The 19740-nt window shown below is 58.2% G+C and overlaps 1 protein-coding gene across 1 annotated transcript; it reads right to left on the bottom strand.

The window, feature by feature from the left end:
- Positions 1–7978: 7978 nt before the first annotated feature.
- LOC307109478 (pepsin F-like) lies at positions 7979–17780 on the bottom strand. Its single transcript, XM_079788221.1, has 9 exons — positions 17631–17780; positions 16398–16548; positions 15513–15630; positions 15313–15431; positions 13375–13574; positions 11062–11178; positions 9409–9553; positions 9222–9320; positions 7979–8257 (listed from the first exon to the last, which is right to left on the bottom strand). The coding sequence occupies exons 1-9, from the start codon at positions 17681–17683 to the stop codon at positions 8114–8116; spliced, it is 1146 nt and encodes a 381-aa protein (XP_079644347.1). The 5' UTR covers positions 17684–17780; the 3' UTR covers positions 7979–8113.
- Between the last annotated feature and the right edge of the window lie 1960 nt (positions 17781–19740).

Genomic DNA, 19740 nt, shown 5'->3' with positions numbered 1-19740 from the left:
AGGCGAAAACTTAGAAAAATTTCAGAATACAGAGATGTCTATCGTAATCTCTTTCTTAGGGCATGGCTGGGGGACAAACCCAAACCACATGACCTCCACAGGAATGGGGAGATGCGTGCTTGCTTGGAGGTAAAGCACGCTAATCGTATCTAATAAAGAGGGAGTATGCTAATTGACCATCACTCAGTCACAAAGTGACTGCACCCACAGCTGAAGTCTAGTTCCCATAAGGAGCCTTAACGAGCAATCAGCAGGGACCTGAGGCTACGCCCTCCCCCGCCCATGGGGCCTGACACAGGACCTCAGGCCGTGTCCCCCACCCTATGGCTTGACTGGTGACCTCAAGGTGCACCCCCAGTGCTGGGTCGGGGGAACTCAGGCTCCGCACCCCCACCTGGCGGGGCTTGACGGGGAACCTTAGGCCATGTCTCCCATCCAGCGGGACTTGACAGGGGATCTCAGACCGTGTCCCCCACCTTGCAGGGCTTGATGGAGGACCTCAAGGCATGCCCCCTGCCAGGGTCTGGGCTGGGGGACCTCAGGCCATGCCCCCCATCCTGGTGCCGTGCCAGGGGACCTGAGGCTATAGGGCACAGCACCCTTGGGAGACCCCGTGCTGCACCCCTACGGAAGCGGGGGCAGGGCCCAGACCATCAGCGGGTGCTGAGCCCAGGTGGCAGCCGAAGGAGGTTCCTCGTGAATGGGTGAGCGGCCTCACCGGGCCCCGCCGCCCACGCCCAGCACCTGTCAGGTGGCCGCCAGGGAGGCTGTGCCTCTTGGAGCCATGCGGTGGGCAATGTGCGGCTCCACCGAGGGGCTGTCCAACGGAACAGTTCCATCTGGTCCTGGCCTGGCGGCCCGTTTTCGGGAACCCCACAGCTCAGCCGTGGCCAGCCCCTCTCTTCTCAGGGCGCGTACACTGATTCCCACACTCCGCGGCACACCGGAAACATGCACGTTTGCTGATCTGACATAAAAAAATAGGTATGGCCGAAACCGGTTTGGCTCAGTGGATAGAGCATCGGCCTGCGGACTGAGGGGTCCCAGGTTCGATTCTGGTCAGGCGCATGTGCCTTGGTTGTGGGCACATCCCCAGTGGGGAGTGTGCAGGAGGCAGCTGATCGATGTTTCTCTCTCATTGATGTTTGTAACTCTCTCTCCCTCTCTCTTCCTCTCTGTAAAAAATCAATAAAATATATTTTAAAAAAGTAGGTATGATTGTGACTCCTTCACAGCGACGGCTATTGTGTTGGCTGTTGTTGTTTTGTAATCTGACCATCAGGAAAAGGGGTCCGTGCTCCCGAAATGATGGTGTTAGTCAGGTACTGTGCTTTTTGGGGGTTGCACATTTTACAGGTTCTTGTGGCGCCGGTTGAAAATCGCTGACACAGATAAAGGCTCAAGGAAGCAGTCGTTTAAAAGCATTCCTTGAGACATTCTTCAGGTCAAACAACCCCACCCCCTCCACCTTTCAAACAAGTAAAGGCCATAATAAAGGGGCGGGAGGGGGGAGGCTGTTACTTATTGTAAATCTTAAGAAACAACAACCATTTCAATACATGTGTCCATTTTCTAGATCCTAATTTGAATACATAAGCTGTTCAAAGAGACATTTTTTGAGAGAGTCAGGAAGATTTCCGCAGGGACTAGATCTTAGGTGAGATTGGAATTGTTAATTTTGTTTGGGGTGAAAGAGCAGTGTGGGGCTATACAGAGTGCCCCCCCAAAACGTATACATGCGTTACCAGCTGGTAGCTACGTTGTGAAAATGAAATGCAGTTTCACAAACACTGCCTTTGTCATTATTGAAAGCGTGAGCTTACATCTTGGGGGACACCTGTGTATTCTGTGACGTGATGCCCTCTGCTTACACTATCACAGCAAACACGAGTAAAGGGGAAAGGCCTGTAAGTGAGGGTCTAGAGGAAACAGGTTTGCATCGCTGCTGGGCATCGAACGGTGTCCCCCCTCCGAGTCATAAATTGGAACCTCACTCCCCATAGGATGCCACATGGCGATGGGCCCTTGGTTGGTGACTCCCTTGGGGTGAGGTCACGAGGGTGCCTGCTCCTGCCTCTGCCCCCCGCGATGTGAGACACAGCTGACGCCCAGCTCGGCCCCCGGCAGCAGGGCTCCCAGCCTCTGGCCCCCACAGCCTGGCGGAGAGAAAGATTGTCCGTTTGATGCTAAATGACGAAACAAAGCCTCGTGATTCTCTGTTTGGAAAGCTGTTATGTTTGAAGGGACAAGAGGCTTAAACACTGTCATTTGGAGCTTCTGCTGTATCGATGCCCCGAGGGGCCCAAGCGGAGTGGACGAGGCGGCCTCCAGGGCAGTCCGCGAGCCTCACCTGCCCGTTTCCCGCTCCTCCTGAACCGGACCGCCACCCCCAGGGCTGCGCCGAGGTCCAGCTGGAGAAGTGGGAGCCACGTCAGGGCCTGGAGCTGGGAGGAATGGGGAAACGCTGAGGGAAGTCGCTGCCTCTGCTTTGCCGCAGGGGAAGGCACAGGCCTGGTAGCAGCCGCCGCAGTGAGCCGCGGGGACTTGGAAGGGAAGGGGGTGCAGAGCCGAGTAACAGAGAAGGCCGCAGGCCAGGCCCCAGGCCGGGGTGGGGAAGAGGCCTGGGCAGGATGGAGCTCGGTGCCCCGGGCCACTGTGCCTCTGGCACCCTGTGCTGGGGCCCCCTGTGCTGGGGCCCCCTGTGCTGGGCATGGAGGGGGTGGGCGGGTCACTGAGCATTTAAAACCGTGCCTCATCGCTCCCGCCTTCCTGCAGGCCCGGGACCGGAGCCCTGGTGTTAGCATCCACGCCGTTAGCAGAGGCGATCTCTCAGCCCAGCTCGGGTTTCATGGTTTTGTTTTGTTTTTAATAAATGTTTTTATTGATTTGAGAGAGGAAGGGAGAGGGAGAGAGAGAGAGAGAGACATCAGTGATGAGAGAGAGTCATCAGCTGGCTGCTTCCTGCACGCCCCGGGCATGTCCCCTGACCAGGAATCGGACCGTGACCTCCTGGTCCGCAGGTCGACGCTGATCCACTGGCCACCACGCCGGGCCCAGCGCGGGTTTCTATTGGGAGCCCCCTCCAGTTGGTAGCCCCTCCGGATGACGACCCTGTCGAGCCCACCGACTCACGTGGCAGCTGTCCACGGGGCAGGCCCAGGGCTCTCCCCTCATGATGGCAGTTCCACGGCACCTGTCTGCCCCCCCGTCCCGCTCCTGGGCGGCAAGGCCAGGCGGACAGGCCCGGCCACCGGGTGTCTGGCCGTCACTGACACTCAGTGTGGAGCAAGTCCAGTCTGCTGACCTGGAGACAGGCTGAGCGCCGACCTATGAACCAGGAGTCACGGGTCAATCCCCGATCAGGGCACATGCAGGAGGCCGATCAATGATTCTCTGTCATCATTGAGGTTTCTGTCTCTTTCACCCTCTCTGAAATAAGTAAATAAATATATGATTTCATAGAGAGAGAGAGCGGGAGAGCGAGAGGGCCGGGGCACCATGGGGAAGGCTGGGCATCACCTGGGTCCCCGCTAACAACAGGTTGATGTCTGGCCTCAGGGTAAGGCGCTCCTGCTGATGCCCGTGGCCACCTGTTGGGAAGGAGAGAGGAACCAGGTTCTGCCCGGGAACATCCACTCCGGGGCCCAGGACCACACGGGGAGAGGGCACAGCACCCTGGTCCTGGGGGTGCCGGGCTTTCGCCAGGAGCGCGGGCAAGAGGCGGTCATTAGTGAGCTGTCCCCTGTGCTCCTGGCGGTGGGGCTGCGCCTCCAGCTTCTCCGGCTCCGGGCCCAGGAGAAACTCCTCCTGTTAATAGCCCTGCTCTCCCCTCAGGCTGCACGCAGCTCGGAGGCTGCTCTTCTGGGAGGGGTGACTCATTGCTGGTAACTCACTCGCCACGTGTCTGATGAGGTCACCGCGAGGGTGCCTGTGGCCTAGATGCACGGTGCGTTCAGGGTGGAAGGACGACTGGAGAAGTAGCAGTTTACGGGGCTTGGTTACCGTGGGCCTTTGCTATTGCTGTTCCCTGTCTGGAATGTTCTTCTCCCAGCGCTCTGCATGGCTGGCTCCTTCTTCATATTCAGCTGTCCTTCTGCACTGCCCCTCCTCGGTGAGGTGTGCCCTGGCCACGCTGGTCCCCGGGCACAGACCTTCACTCATTTGAGGAGGCCCAGAGACCCCGAATGCGTGCGTGTTCCCATGTGCTCTGCTTGGGAGCCCTATGGGGTTGAGAATGTCCCCAATTTACAGATGAGCAAACCGAGGCTGGGGGAGTTAAAGTCCCTTGAGGTCATGTGGCCAGTGAGTGCCTGGGAGGTGAACCCGGTCTGCCCGACAGATTGCCTGGTCTGTCCACGCTGCTGCTTGGGGTGGAGGCCCGGAGGTGATGCCCAGGAGAGAGCGGGAGGACGGATGGGAGATGCCGGGTCACCGATAAGGGGGTCTCGTCCATGAAAACTGTCCATCCTTTTAGGGAACACTTTTTGTTGTTGTTTAAATTGATTTCAGAGAGGAAGGGAGAGAGAGAGAGAGTTAGAAACACCAATGATGAGAGACAAACACTGATCGGCTGTCTCTTGCAGGCCCCCCTCTGGTACCAAGCCCACAACCCAGGCATGTGCCCTGACGGGGAATCGAACCATGACCTCCTAGTTCCTTGGTCGGTGCTCAACCTCTGAGCGACTCTGGCTGGGCAGACACCTCTGTCCTTTAGAGAATAATGCTTGGCATTTTCCTGATCTTAAAAGCTGTCACTGAAAACATAATAATAAAAGCATAAGATGAGAGGAGCAATCAGCCATGTGCTGCCTCCTGGATAGACTGTTGTCATATGTACGTTGGCCTTTTTCTGCCGTACGTGTGACGTCAGCAGTAGTTCATGCTGCTGTGGGACAGACACTGCCCAAAGGTTTTCTATAGGTTAACGCATGGAATCTTCACCTCAGACCGAGAAGGTGGGACTGGTTTTTCCTGTCATGCTTTAGGTGTAGTACTGGTACGGCCTGATTGAGATTTCTTTCACACCTCCTAAAAGCCACCATTTCAGGCTTGTAGTTTGGTATGATTTAGGGCAGTAATGGCGAACCTATGACACGCGTGTCAGCACTGAAACGTGTAGCCATTTCTGTTGACACGTGGCCGCTGAGGTGGCCGCATGCCGAGGATGAAACATTTGCTGCTCCTGAGGATAAAACATTTGCGAAATAATGTTTTTCCTCAAAGTGACACACTACCTGAGTTATGCTCAGTTTTTTGGCAAAGTTTGACACACCAAGCTCAAAAGGTTGTCCATCACTGATTTAGGGTATTCATGGAGCTGTATAGACATCCCATGATTTAATTTGAGAACATTTTTGAGACCCCAAAAAGCAGTGCCATACACATTAATATCACACCTTCATTTCCAACCCTGCCATTGCCCCCAACTACAAGAGAAGATTCTCATTTCATTAACTAGAGGCCCGTTGCACGAAGATTAGTGCAGGAATAGGCCTTCCTTCCCCTGGCTTCACCCCTGGCCGCCAGGGAGCCTGCAAGTCCTCATTCCCGGCTGCACCGCCATTCCTGTATCTCCCTCTGCCCCCTGCCCTTCCCTTCATAGCAGGTTCCTGCCCTGCCCACCGCTGCCTGCCTACGTATGCAAATTAACCCACCATCTTTGTTGGGTCAATTTGCATACTCACTTATGTTTGGCTTATGGTCATCGTGGATGTACAGTCAATGTGCATATTTCTCTCTTATTAGATAGGATTGTTTTTTAATGCAGTAACAACATTGAACATGAGATCTACTCTCTTAATATAAATTTTCTTATTCTCACTAGAGGATATTTCTTCCATTGATTTTTAGAGACAGTGGAAGTAGGGGAAGAGGGGAGGGTCGGGTCGGAGAAGCATTGATATGAGAGAAACATCGATTGGTTGCCTCCCGCACATGCTGTACCGGGGTCAGCGTTGAACCTACAACTCAGGGACATCCTCCTTACTGGGAATTGAACCTGTGACCCGTCAATGGGCACGCCAACACTCTAACCATGGAGCCACACTGGGCAGGACTCAACAAAATTTCAAGTGCACAATGGAGTATTGCTAACTATAGGCACCATGTTACATAACAGACCCCTGGATGTATTCACCTTGCATAACCTGCATTACTGAAATGTACCTGTTGAATAGCAACTCCCCACTCGCCCTTCCCCAAGCCCCTGACAACCACCAGGCCCCGCTCTGCTTCTGTGAGCCCAACGATGTAAGGCGCCGCAGAGCCGTGGGCTCAGACAGGATCCATCCTTCTGGGACTGGCTTACCTCACTCAGCGTGAGCCCCCAGGTCTCAGCCTGCTGCAGCTGGCAGGGCTTTCTTCTCCTTATGACTGAGCAACATGCCATCGCACGTCCGTACTGCGGATTCTTCATCCCTGCATCGGGTGATGGGTGTTGCCTGTTTCCACGTCTGGCTATTGTGAACAACGCTGTAAGGGATACGCAGTGCGGCTCTCTTCGAGATCCTGATTTTAATTCTTTGGGATAAAAATCCGGAAGTGGGGTTCCTGGGGTCTTATAGAAATTCTGTGTTTAACTTTTGGAGGCATCGCCACATTGTCTCCTCCAGTGGCCGCACCACGTGGCGCTCACACTGACCGTGCACGGGATCCACGTCTCACCGCCCCATGCTGGCGCGTGTGTTTGCCGGTGGCCACGCCCAGGTGCGGAGGGATAGCTCATTGTCCTTTTCATTTGCGTTTTCCTGATGATTAATGAGGGAGGGGCTGTTCTTATCGCAGAATTACAGAATAGAAAACAGATGTCCAGAGTGAGCTGACCTAAGGTCACAGGACTGGTCACAGGACTGTACTTATTGAGGCCCTACTATGCGGCTGGTATGTATGCGTCAGAGCTGGGTCTTGAACCCGGACCAGAGAGCCCTGGGCTGTGCTGGAGTGCCCTGGGCGGCCCTGTCTTGCAGGCGCTTCATGAACCTGTAACCCTGCTGTTTTGGGTTCTGCCCTTTTCTCCTCATGTCCTATTAGAACGTTCTCATAGCATTGAACCTGCTTCTAAAACACAGCTGTGATTGGTGGCGGAGTTGGGGGGCAGCCACAAATGCTTCTATCACCCACAGCAGCCGTCGCCAAGCTATGATCTGGGGCCACTGCTGGTCCCTGAAGGTGAAAGGTTGGCCACCCCGAGTCCTACAGCATCTCTCTGCACTTCTGGGGACCACTCAGCCCAGCTCCAGCCAGTGGTTCAGGAGGAAACTGTCAATCACCATCCAGTGAAGGGGGTCCATGTGACCAAGTGGAGCCAATCATAGTGCCCCATGCCCTGCCACATGATTGGTCCAGGGCTGGACACATGACCTGAGGTGGACCAATCAGAGCCCTCCCTGTTCTCTGCTCCTTTCCAAGCCTTGGGGATGTCAAAGGCTGGGGCAGGAGTGGCAGAGCCCTTGGCCTGGAGCAGGCTGCCAAGAGAAGGCTGGCAGGAGAGGAATCAAAGGTGACGGAAGGGCAGAGGCCAGAGGGAGGGGAGAGAGTGGGCTGGTGGGTTTTGATTGCTTGGGTGCAGCCCCCACGCTGTGCGGACCTGCCCTGGTTCCCATCCGGGTCCTGGGGGTCCCGGTTCGGGTCCTTTCCGATTAAGCCGGTTGGAGTGTGTCCCCTCCCTGTTGGTCCAGAGGAGACTCCAGAGCCCTGCCTGCCTGGGATGCACTTCCCAGACCAAAGCAGAGGCACCATTCGTATGAGCGCCATTGAAAATGAGACCGTTTATTAAAAATCAATGTTTTTTTATAAATCAATGTTTTTATGATTTTTTAGAGGGAGAGAGAGAAACATCGATGGACTGCCTATTGCATGCCCCCTCCTGGGGACTGAGCCTCCAACCCCCGGGGCATGCAGTCTGACCAGAAATGGACCCGGTGACCTCTGAGTGCGTGGGATGAGGCTCAATCACTGAGCCACACCGATGAGCACAAATGAGGTCCTTCCTTTTCCACTGAGAAGAGGGCTTGGCAAAGCCCCAGACGCAGCAGTAGCGGGTCCCCTGGGCGGGGACGCAGGGAGTGTGTGATCCTTGGGGCGGGCCGGTGGCCTCCAGGAGTGGCGCCCACGTCTATGCGATCGCAGGAGCCAAGCCGATCCTGTTGTTGGCCCGATCGAAAACGGTGAAATAGAGCCGCAGGAACACGTCCCCCAGGATCCAATAGCGGGATCTGTCCCAGGTGTACAAGTTGGTGTAGCAGATGCCCGTCTGCTCCTGCAGGGGACAAAGCACAGCCCTCAGCCGCCCTCGCCGCTGTCACCCTTCGGGCTTGGGCGGCAGCTTTATGCCCCTTCCCCTGGGCCCTCCACTGGGCTGTTCGCTGTGAGAGAATCCCCGCCTGCTCCCCTTCAGGCCGCTCGTCCTCCAAGACCAAGCCCAGTGCCTGGGCAGCCTTCCCGGGCCCATGACCCCTCCTTGGCACTGCCGGCTGGGTGGGGAGGCTGCGCCGGGGCTCCCTGTGTCTTCAGCCTCAGCACATGGGCCTATGGGGGGCCCCTGGCTCAGTTCCTGGGGTGCCCCCAGGGTTAAGGCTGAGAGATTTTCAGTTGCTCTCTCCGTGGGCTGCCCCAACCTCCTCAGCACGCCGTGGGGAACCGGCACTTCTTGAGCCTCGACTCTGTGCCAGGGACTGGCGGTCACTGCACCTTTGTTCATGTCAGCGTCTCACCACCCCACAAAGGGGCTTGGTCCCTATTTCACAGACAGGAAATTGGGGCCTACAGGGGGCATTTGCACCCTAGGACTAGGGTGCCCCAAGTCAGGACACTTGGAGATGGGAGGGAATACAGTTCCTGATTAAGAGGGGACACAGGGACTGTCCCCAGCCAGCCCCCCTGTCCCTACTCTGCCTGTCTCCGGGTTACTGCCTACGTTTCCTGTCCATCGGTCCGATGCCCGGAGTGAACTGACGCTCTGTGAGGGCGAGGCCATTAGCGCGCCCTCTCCTGGAGCCCGGCCCCGAGCCAGCACAGGGGGCCGCTCAGAGTTCTCTGGGGGTGATGGGTGCCCAGACCCCCTTCTATCAAGAGGCTGTGCTGTGGGAGGTGCCCTCCCAGCCAGGGCTGCTGGGCAGCATCTGCAATGGCACAGCCCGGCCTCCAGGGGGCGGCAAGGAGCCCCGGCCCATCAGGTCCCTCCAGTCCCAGATCTGAGAGCAGCCCCCAGGACGGGCCCTCACCCTCCGGATGTAGGCGCTGGCTGGCACTGGGTACGCGACGCCATTGATGGTGAAGACGATGTCAGGCAGACTGTGGATGGCCTCACAGCTGATGACGTACTGTCAGAGAGAGAGGGAGAGGGAGGATGGCCCAGCGGGTCCTTCTGTGTGTGGGGAGCCCGGGGTGACCCTGGGCGTGACCTCTCACCCAGCCGGTGCTGGTGTTCTGGGCGCTGATGTTCCTCAGAATATTGAGGATGGAGTTGGTTGGGCCAAACACCATCGAGGTCCCGGTATCCATAATGGCCTGGCAGCTGTCAGCACAGCCCACGACCTTGCCGTCCATGGAGATGCTGAGGGACAGAGCAGGCGCCAGGGTCACTCGTGGACTCTCCCACCACGGCCCCTCCCTGCCACCTGCAGAACAGCCTGCAGCTCCCGCCGGCCTCTGTTTCCCTGTGTTCCCCCACATTGACCTTGCTGGGCCTCCTCTCAGGTCTGGAATGCATTGTGCTCTTTGTGCCCCAGGGCCTTTGCACGGGCTGTCACCCTTGTTAGACCCACCCCTGCCCCTTTGTCTGGCTGATCTCCCCTGTCCTCCTGGGTTCAGATCAGTCATTCCGTTTTCAGGGAAGTGTTCCCCAGGTTAGATCAGGCCCCTCTCCTCCCCAGACTAGACCTGCAGAGCCTTCCTGGTTTCCAGGGTGCATCGGGGTGGGAACCCTGATCGCTGCGATGCGGTCGCTCACGTGTATCTGCCCTCGTAGTCGGAGAGCAATCTGTGCCCTCTGCCGCTCCTGCGCCCGTGCCCAGCGCACAGCGCATGCTCGACGGTGTTTGCCGAGGGAATGACAGGGCGCGTGAAGGAATGAGGTCAACTGGAGACACGACCTGCTGTCCGACCAGTTATGAAGGCCACACGGTGAAGACGGAGGTTTCCGGGACGCAGGGGCTCGGAGAAGTGGGAGGGAGTGTTGTTCCCCCCTGCCTCACCCCCTCTCCCCAGAGCCCTGGCCAGGCGACGCCTGAGGCAGCTCAGGGCGCAGGTCGTTGGCCCCGAAGCACAATTTCAGCTTCTGTCTGGCCGTCTTTCGCGGCCCCCCTCAGCGATCACCCCCGGTTCTCAGCCACCCGGGTCCCCGCTTCCCGGTGCTCTCGGTCACATCCCCTGCCCTTTGGCACCCAGGCCGGGTGGGTGGGGGTCCCTCTGTGTGATTTGGTGTCAGGCCCTAGGATGGGGTTTCTTTTGGCCGGGAGGGTTCTTTTCAGGCCAGTGGTCGGCAAACTGCGGCTCATGAGCCACATGCGGCTCTTTGGCCCCTTAAGTTAATAGCAATGTACCTACCTATATAGTTTAAGTTTAAAAACTTTCGTTGTCAAAAGAAATTTCAGTCGTTGTCCTGTTGATACTTGGCTCTGTTGACTAATGAGTTTGCTGACCATAGCGTTCGGTGGAGGGGCCTCCCGCTTGCCCAGCTCCCGTTTTCACCTGGCGCCCCTTGTGCTGGGAACCCTTTCCGTCCGTCGACCTGGGTTGTCCCTGTTCGGACGGTGGAATTCTCCTTGACCCCTTCTCACTGTGCTTGCCCCGGTCTTGGGGGTGCAGCCCTCCCACGCTGCCCCAGCCGCCGCCCTGAACTGGGCCCCGGGCCTGTCCCTCCTCCTGGTGCTCCGTGACGCGGGCCGATCCCGTTTCTCTGGTCAGGACCCTGGTCAGGGCCGTATGAACCCTTGTTGGTGAGCGTGCCTGTGCGTGTCTCTGTCTGAGTCTGTGTGTCTGCGTGTGCGTGAGCGTGTGTAGGTGTGGCTGTCACTGGCATGGCCCTCAGCCGCGGGGGGGGGGGTGAGGGGAGGGGCTTACCTGTCCAGAGTGACCTGCCAGTAGCCCTGCTCGCTCACCGGCACCCACTGGAGCTCGCCCCGGTAGTAGGAGGGGTCCACGCCGCCGAACATCACCACGCTGCCGTTCTCCTTGCTGCTGGGAGCAGGGAGGGTGGTAGTGGGATGGTGCTCTTGTGAGGGGAGGACGGTGGGTGGCGTTTCTCCAGCTCAGTGATCGAGGGGTGCGCTGACCAGCGGCCACCTAGCCACACAGCAGAGGACCCCACGAAGCAGGCACTGCTGGGACCTCCACTGCTCCTATGAGAACTGGGCAGGAGGGCTGAGCACAGCCCAAGGTCGGCCCCCTGGCTACTGAGGAGCAAAGCCAAGGTTTGAACTTGAGATTTTGGCTGGGCTTTGGCCACTCACCTCTCGGAGGTCGGCCAGGTCCCCCCTGCAGCCCCAGCGCTCGAGGCGAGGCCGGAGGCTCTATGCTGAGGACCCGGGCAGGAGCTCAGGCTCCCCCAGGCTGGCTCACAGGCCTGGGACACTCCACGCACGGTGCCCACACTCACTGGGGCGCCACAGCCCGCTGCCCCGTCCTGAAATCCCTCGTAGTTTTTGAACGAGGCCCCACATTTTCATTTTGCACCAGTTCCTGCAATGCAGTCACTGGACCTGGGCTCAGGGGAAACCGTGGCTGAGGGGAAGGAAACACCCCTGCCCGCCTCTCCCTCCGGCTGCGTCAATCGATCAGCACACCCCGTGGCCTTTCCCTTCCCCCTGTGTCCTGACTCCTCCACGGCTCCCCCTTTCCCAGCCTCCCTGGTCCGAGCTCCTGCTCTCTCTCTCCAAAGAGGCTGAGCAGCCTCGTCCCTGGCCTCCTTGCCTCCTCTCTGGTCCATCATTGTCCAGCCAGCGCTGGGGGGGAGCTTTCAGACACGTAAGTGGGATCATGTGTTTTCCGTGCCTAGGCCCCTGCCAGAGGCCTCCACTCCCACCGAAAACAAAGCCCTGGGCAGCCTTGCCCCTGCCTGCCCCTCACACTCCAGCCCGGCCCTCGGCCTGCCCCTCCCACCCTCCCTCCCCGCTCCAGCCACTCTGCCCTGCTGGTCCTCTGTTGGGCCTGGGCCTCCTCTCCCCCATCGCCAGGCCTCGTTCAGAGCGGTCCTCGCACTTCCTGTCTGAAGCCACGCTCTGATCTCTGTGGTTCTGTCACCACGTTTACCGCTTTCCCAGAACCAGTCACCACCTGGCATGTGTGACCTTTTCCCTTTATTTATTTACTTGCTTCTTGTCTGCCTTTCCTCCCTCTCACCTGTCTGCGTCACGTGCACAGAGCAGTACCCAGCGCATAGTAGGTGCTCAATGGATATTTGTTAAACGGCTCACCTCCTTGACTCGGTCCCAACACCCCAGAGGCTCAGCACATGCTGCAGAGCCTGGAGCTCAGGCCCCCACAGAGCCCACAGCCTCACCCACACTCTGCGTCATACACACCGTCTGCCCGCCGGGTCCCCTCCGGCCTGTGCTGCTCCCTCCACCCGCTCCAGACCCTCAGCCCGTCAGGGAGGGTAGCTTTTCCAGTGCCGGCGCAGTGACTGGAGACTTGCTGATGGCCTGACCACCCGCCAGAGGGGACGGCCCCGCGGCCGAGTTAGGGTCCCGCCACTACCAGTGTTGTCGGGGCAATTTTGTACAAGCTCCTCTGTGAGCCTCAGTTCCTCAGTTTCCCCGTCCATCCAAGGAGGGACTAGAAGTACAGGGGTCGGCGAACTTTAAAAAATGCTAGATTATGCCCTAGCTGTTTTGGCTCAGTGAATAGAGTATCGGCCTTCAGACTGAAGGGTCCCGGATGCTCTATTCATGCGCCCTGGGTCCAGATCAATCATTACTTTTGGGCCTGGGGCCTGGCCAGGGCGCATGTAAGAGGCAACCAATCTATGTGTCTCTCTTGCATCAATGTTTCTCTCTGTGTGTCTCTCCTCCTCCCTTCCACTCTCTCCAATAATCAATGGGAAAAATCCTCAGCTGAGGATTAACAAAAAGTAAAATGAAGTAAAAATGCTAGATTGTCAATATTTTGTTCTCCGCTGGCTGCGCGATCTCTATGGAAAGTGCTCGATGCTGCCATTGTAGCGCAGAAGCAGCCGCAGACAGGATGTTCCTGAAGGAGCAGGGCTGTGTTCCAATAAAACTTTATTCATAAAAGCAGGTGGCGGGCCACATGTGGCTGGGGCCACTATTTTCTGACCCCTGGAGCAGACTGCCCTCAGGAAACATGGGTCCGGGTCGTCTACCGTTTCTCAGGTGCCTGATGGCATCCGGGGAGGGACTTGCCCAGCAGGCTTACCTGCTCAGGTAGAAGGCGAAGAGGTTCTCAGATATGAGGCCTTGGTTCCACATGCTGTCGAAGACCGGGGTGGTGCCTGTGAGGGCGAGGGCGGGGTAGGCCAGGCCCAGGATGCCGTCGTAGGCCGCGTATTCCAAGGACTTGCTGAACTCCTCCCAGCTCAGGCCAAATGCCTGGGATTTGCACACAAGGTCCCCGATCTGTTGCGGGGAGAGTGGTCTCATGTGAAGGTTTGGGAAGCTGAGCTGGGTCTGGGCCGGGGGGTGGGGCATGAGGGGGGTGATGCCACCAGCACCGCAGGCATCAGCTGAGGTGCGGCTGCGCTTGAGGTGCCGGAGCAGCACGCACCATGCATTGCCGAGGAGTCCAACTGACGCCCGCCCTCCTGCTAGCAGCACCCCAGGCAGTAAAACACCCCCATCCCCTGCACGAAGGGCTGACTGGGGAGCTGGCCAAGCGGCCCCCCTTGCAGGCCCCAATGAGCAGAGAGCGGGAGCGTGTTGTTTTTGGCGTTCCCGGGACCTGGTGGCAGAAACAGAGTGAATTTGCTGCGGTTCCCTGTGGGTCTGCCCCCCAGGTGTACACAGGGCCGCCGAGTTCTTGTGAAAAGACTGTCTGGGTCCTCCCCGCTTTGCTGAGTGGATAGAGCGTCAGCCTGGGGACTGAAGTGTCCCGGGTTCAATTCCTGTCACGGGTTGTGGGCTGGATATCATTATAGGGCGTGCAGGAGGCAGCCGATCAATGATTCTCTCTCATCATGGATGTTTCTCTCCTCTCCTTTCCCTTCCTCTCTGCGATCAATTAACCCTTTGCACTCGCTTGCTTTTTTCTCGAGCTGCTAACGATGCTAACCGTGTCGAGTCACACTCGACATCCGAGTGCAAAAGGTTAAAAAAATGGCTTCCTGGGAAACACGTGTGTTTGTGTGTGTATGTGTGCATGAATGTGTGTATGTATATATACGTGCACGTGTGTATGTGTACGCGCGCATATGTGTGTGTGTGCTTGTGGGTTGTGTGTGTATGTGTGTGTGTGTGTGTGTGTGTGTGTGTGTGAGGCACTTTGGGCAGGAAGCCCAGTTATTCTAAGATTCTCAAAGGCCCCCAAAGTAAGACCTTTTACTCTGGGCCGTCCTGCACCCCTGGCCCTGCTTCCCCTGCCCTGGTGTCTGGAGCCCTCGGCAGCCCCCGGACACCCCGGATACTCTCTCCCCTCTCCTGGAAAATCCCCCACAGCTGCCCAGCCGTGACTCGCACCCCAGCTGTGCTGCTCCAGGTGTGGGCCTTGGGCAGGCCCTCCCCCTCTCCCTGCGGTCCCTCCTCTGCATGCAGGTAGCAGTAACGCCTGCCCCGTGGGGTTGTTGCAGGATCAGACACATTATTACCACGGACGTGCCCAGCACAGTGCCTGGCACAATCTGGGAATATAAAAATGGGTTTTCCACCCGGCTGGCATGGCTCAGTGGCTGAGCATCGACCTATGAACCATTAGGTCACGGTTCAATTCTCGTCAAGGGCACATGCCAGGCTTGTGGGTTCGATCCCCAGGGGGGGCCTGCAGCAGGCAGCGGGTCAATGATTCTCATCATTGATATGTCTGTCTCTCTCTCCCTCTCCCTTCCTCTCTGAAATTAATAAAAATATATATTTAAAAAATAAATAAAAACGGGTTTGCCCTCACCTCTCCCTGCTCCCAACAAAACCAGCCTCTCGCTCACCAGAGGCAAGAGCTGCAAATGCCCGCCTCCCGTGCCATGACCGCTTGCTGGGTTGGCCACTCGGGGAGCTTGTCTGCAGGATGCTGGCTCCCCACAGCAGACAGCCAGCCCCTGGGGTACTCTGGGGGAGACGGTGCGTCCAGCTGACCCTGCATCTGGTGCCCTGAGCAGTGAGCAGAGGTCGCCAGGCCCCGCCCTGCCGCAGCCCCGCTCCGACTCACCCGCACATCGTCGTAGCCCAGCAGCCCGGTCACATGGCCCGACCCGTACAGCAGCTCAATGGGCAGGTCCGTGCTCTGGAATGTGGACGATGCCCGAGGGTCAAAGGTTCTGTGTGTCACTGCAGATGGAGAGCGAGTGTCCTTCAGCTGCCAGAGGTGGAGCTGGGGATGGGGGCGGGGCCGGGGGCGCGGGCACTCACCACAGATGGGACTGGAGCAGTAGATGGAGGGCACCAACAAGTCAGCCGAGCCCGTGTCAAAGATGACCTTGAACTCCTGAGGGGGCGTTCCAATGCTGATGGTGCCAACGTAGTACAGCTACCGGGCGGGGGAGGGCGGTTAGGCCAGGCCGGGCTGCCCGGTCACCCCTGATCCCCGAGGGGCCTGCCTCGATCAGGGCGTCCCTGTCTCCTGGGATCCCTTTCCCACCACCCCACCGCACAGCCATGGCTCAGGCAGTGCCTTCATTGGGAAGTTTCCCACTTTCCCCCGCCGCTCTCTACATCCTCGCAGCCTTCACAGCCCAGCTGGCCTGCTCCCTCCTCCGGGAAGCCCTCCCAGGTCACCCAGGCCACTGTCTCCCAACTCAACGCCAGTGATGTCACTATCACAGGCGGCCTTTTATTTGGCATTTATCTTCTTGCAGAAAGACCAGACCCTCTGTTCTCCGCAGCCATAGCCACACTGCTGGTGTTTTATGGCCTCCCCACCGCAGGGGCTCAGGGACTCTTTGCTGGGGTCGTTCTCGGGGCGTCCTCTGCCTGGGGTGTCAAACTGGAGTCCCTGGGGAGGCAGCGGTGCGTCTTGTTCAGAAGGAACAGAAGCTGCCCAACAGGCACCTGGTCCGCAGGGCCCAGCGACGTGTCCTTGGCCCAAGACGGAGGTCTGCCTGCCGCCTGACCATGGCTGGACTCGGTCACCACAGGCCAAGGCCGAGGGGGGGTGCCTTCTCCCCGGGGAGGGACCCCTGTTCCCTGGCTCTGCTGCCTGCAGGAGCCCCGCCCCCTCCTGGTCCCAGCCCTGGGTGAACCCCAGTGCTGGGCCAGCTCCTAGGGAAGGCTGCGGGCTGCGCCCCGCACACTCACGTCCAGGTAGTTCCTCATGGGTTGCACGGTGACGCCCTCCCCGCTCAGGAACTTGTAGGCGTGGCTGTAGGGGTGCCGCTGGAGGTAGTCTCTCAGCAGGTCCTTCTCCCGCAGGCTCTCCCGCATGGACTTGATCTTGGTCAGAGGGATGCTTCCCGGGAAAGACAACCAATCAGACAGAGCTCCCACCCCGCGGTTCAGTGTGGCCACCACGCCTGGCGATGGAGCCGCACCGCGTCTTCCCGAGGATGTTCCCGGCCATCTCATGGGGGCAGCCGCCCAGCTACCGCAGGCAAAGGCGGGCAATGGGCCCAGGTCTGAGCGCGGGGCCTGCTGCGGCCCCGGGGAAGCCACAGGCCCGTGCACAGCCTCCGATTCCCCATCGTAAAGAAGTGGGGTGAGGACAGCCTCCCGCGGGGTGTCTGGGGCTTTGAGGGAGAGGATGGACAGAAGGCCCCTGACTGAGGGACCTTGACCCTGAGCCAGTGCTGTCGCCATTGTCATCTGACCAGCTCCCTCTCCAAGAGCCCTGGTGGGAGCAGAGTGGGGATCACCCACTTTTACAGGAGTGGCCACCCACCTGCTCATTAAGGCAAAACTGGGCCCCGGGGGACCCCTCCAGGCCCTTCTCCAGGGTCAAGCATAGGGGAGGCTCAAGGTGGGCGAGGGAGCCCGGAGATGGGGAAGAAAATGTTCTCCGACAGGACCACCCACACAGCTGCTCCGGTGGTGCCCTGAGGAATCCTGGGGGCCCCATCCACACAGGGGTAGCCTGGCATTGTGCAGCCCCCAGACCTGTCCCCGGACCCTGGCCCCACAGTGCGCGTGGCTAGCTACTCATCAATGCATGGAGATGTGGCCCTGGCCAGTTTGGCTCAGTGGATAGAGCGTCCACCATCGGACCGAAGGGTCCCGGGTTCGAGTCTGGTCAAGGGCACATACCTCAGTTGCAGGCTCCTCCCTGACCCAGTCCTTGGTCAGTGCTGGTGCGGAGGCAACCAATCAATGTGTTTCTCTCACATCGATGTTTCTCTCTGTGTCTCCCCTTCCCTTCCACTCTCCCTAAAAATCAATGGGAAAATATCCTTGGGTGAGGATTAAAAAATACAAAAATACAGGGAGACGCGGACTTTAGGACCGGGAATGGTGGCGTTCCCTTGTCCACCCCTGGGCGGTGGAAGGAAGGACAAGGGGACAATGAGAGAGGCCGGGAGAGAGCTGTCCCCAACTCACGTGACCAGGCACTCGGAGAGGGCCACCAGGCTGAGGAACCCGATCCACCTCATCGTGCGTTCTTCCCTGGGTGGCGTCCTCCGGAAGGCTCGGGTTTGGAGCGTGCGGGGATGGGCCAGCGCTGCCGATATATACGCTCTGACCTGCACTCGTGATCCGCTGGGAGGGCTGCTGACGGCCCCGATAAAACACTACAAGCCTCCCGATAAGATCGTTATTCCCATCAGCACTGCAAACCTCCTGATAAGATCTTTATTCCCATCAGCGTTCTGGATTGGGGGGCGGGGTGGGGCAGGGCTGGGGGGAAGTCTTAGAAAAATTTCAGAATACAGAGATGTCTCGTAATCTCTTCCTTGGGGCATGGCTAGGGGACAAACCCAAACCACATGACCTCCACAGGAGTGGGGAGATGCGTGCTCGCTTGGAGGTAAAGCAGGCCAATCCTATCTACTAAAGAGGGAATATGCTAATTGACCATCACTGTGTCACAAAGTGACTGCACCCACAGCTGAGGCCAAGTTCCCATAAGGAACCTTAACGAGTAATCAGCAGGGATCTGAAGCTTTGCCCTTCCCTACCCCCGTGGGACTTGACAGGGGACCTCAGGCTCTGTCCCCCACCCGGCAGGACTTGACAGGGGACCTCAGGCTCTGTCCCCCACCTGGCAGGGCTTGACAGGGGACCTCCAGGTACGCTTCCCGTCCTGGTGCTGGGCTAGGGGACCTCAGGCTGCTCCCAGCACCAGGCCGGGGGACCTGGGGCTGGGGCCCCTGCCTGACTGGGCTTGACAGAGGACCTCAGGCTGTGCCCCCACCCAGCAGAGATTGACAGGGGACCTCAAGTTGCACCCCCAGTGCTGGGTCGGGTACTCAGGCCACACCACTGCCCAGCGGGGTGACGGGCCTTGACTGAGGACCTTAAGGTCCGCCCCCGGCGCCAATCTGGGCTGGGGGACCTCAGGGTACGCCCCCTGACTGGCAGGGCTTGACAAGGGAGGGACTCGCCAGGTCTGGATCTTGCCCAATGAGGGGGGGGTGGTACGGCAGAGTCCAGGTCTTCCGCGATTTTGAGGTGCATGTGGATGGGCGGGGACATGACTCTGGGTCCCATGGTGTGCCCCAGACTCTGACAGGAGGAAGGGTTTCATATTCATTTTACTAATTTTCTTTCATCTCTGACACTTCTATTATAGAGAAAGGGCAAATTGCAATATTAAGTTATTTCCTCTAATTAATCCCCTTTTAATGTGCATGCATTTCGTCTACCGGGTCACTTTTTCAACATACGTGTCCATTTTCTAGATCCTGATTTGAATAAATAAGCTGTTCAAAGGCATTTTGTGAGAGAGTCAGGAAGATTTCATCAGGGACTAGATCTTAGGTGAGATTGGAGTTGTTAATTTTGTTTGGGGTGAAAGAGCATTGTGGGCGTATACACAGTGCCCCCCAAAAATGTATGCACGCGTTCCCAGCTGGTAGCTCCGTTATGAAAATGAAATGCACTTTAATAAACACTGCCTTTATCATTATTCAAAGCGTGAGCGTACATCTTGGGGGGCACCTGTGTATTCTGTGAAGTGATGCCCTCTGCTTACACTATCACAGCAAACACGAGTAAAGGGGAAAGGCCTGTAAGTGAGGGTCTAGAGGAAACAGGTTTGCATAGCTGCTGGGCATCGAACGGTGTCCCCCCTCCGAGTCATAAATTGGAACCTCACTCCCCATAGGTATGCCACAAGGCGATGGGCCCTTGGTTGGTGACTCCCTTGGGGTGAGGTCACGAGGGTGCCTGCCCCTGCCCCCCGCGATGTGAGACACAGCTGACGCCCAGCTCGGCCCCAGGCAGCAGGGCTCCCAGCCTCCGGCCCCCACAGCCTGGCGGAGAGAAAGATTGTCCGTTTGATGCTAAATGACGAAACAAAGCTTCGTGATTCCGTTTGAAAGCTGTTATGTTTGAAGGGACAAGAGGCTTAACCACTGTCATTTGGAGCTTCTGCTGTATCGATGCCCCGAGGGGCCCAAGCGGAGTGGACGAGGCGGCCTCCAGGGCAGTCCGCGAGCCTCACCTGCCCGTTTCCCGCTCCTCCTGAACCGGACCCGCCACCCCCAGG

This window comes from Cnephaeus nilssonii, assembly GCF_951640355.1.
Source record: "Cnephaeus nilssonii genome assembly, chromosome: 13".
NCBI lineage: Eukaryota > Metazoa > Chordata > Mammalia > Chiroptera > Vespertilionidae > Cnephaeus > Cnephaeus nilssonii.
Note: the sequence above shows the minus strand (reverse complement) of the source record. Positions and strands in the feature narration are given on the sequence as shown.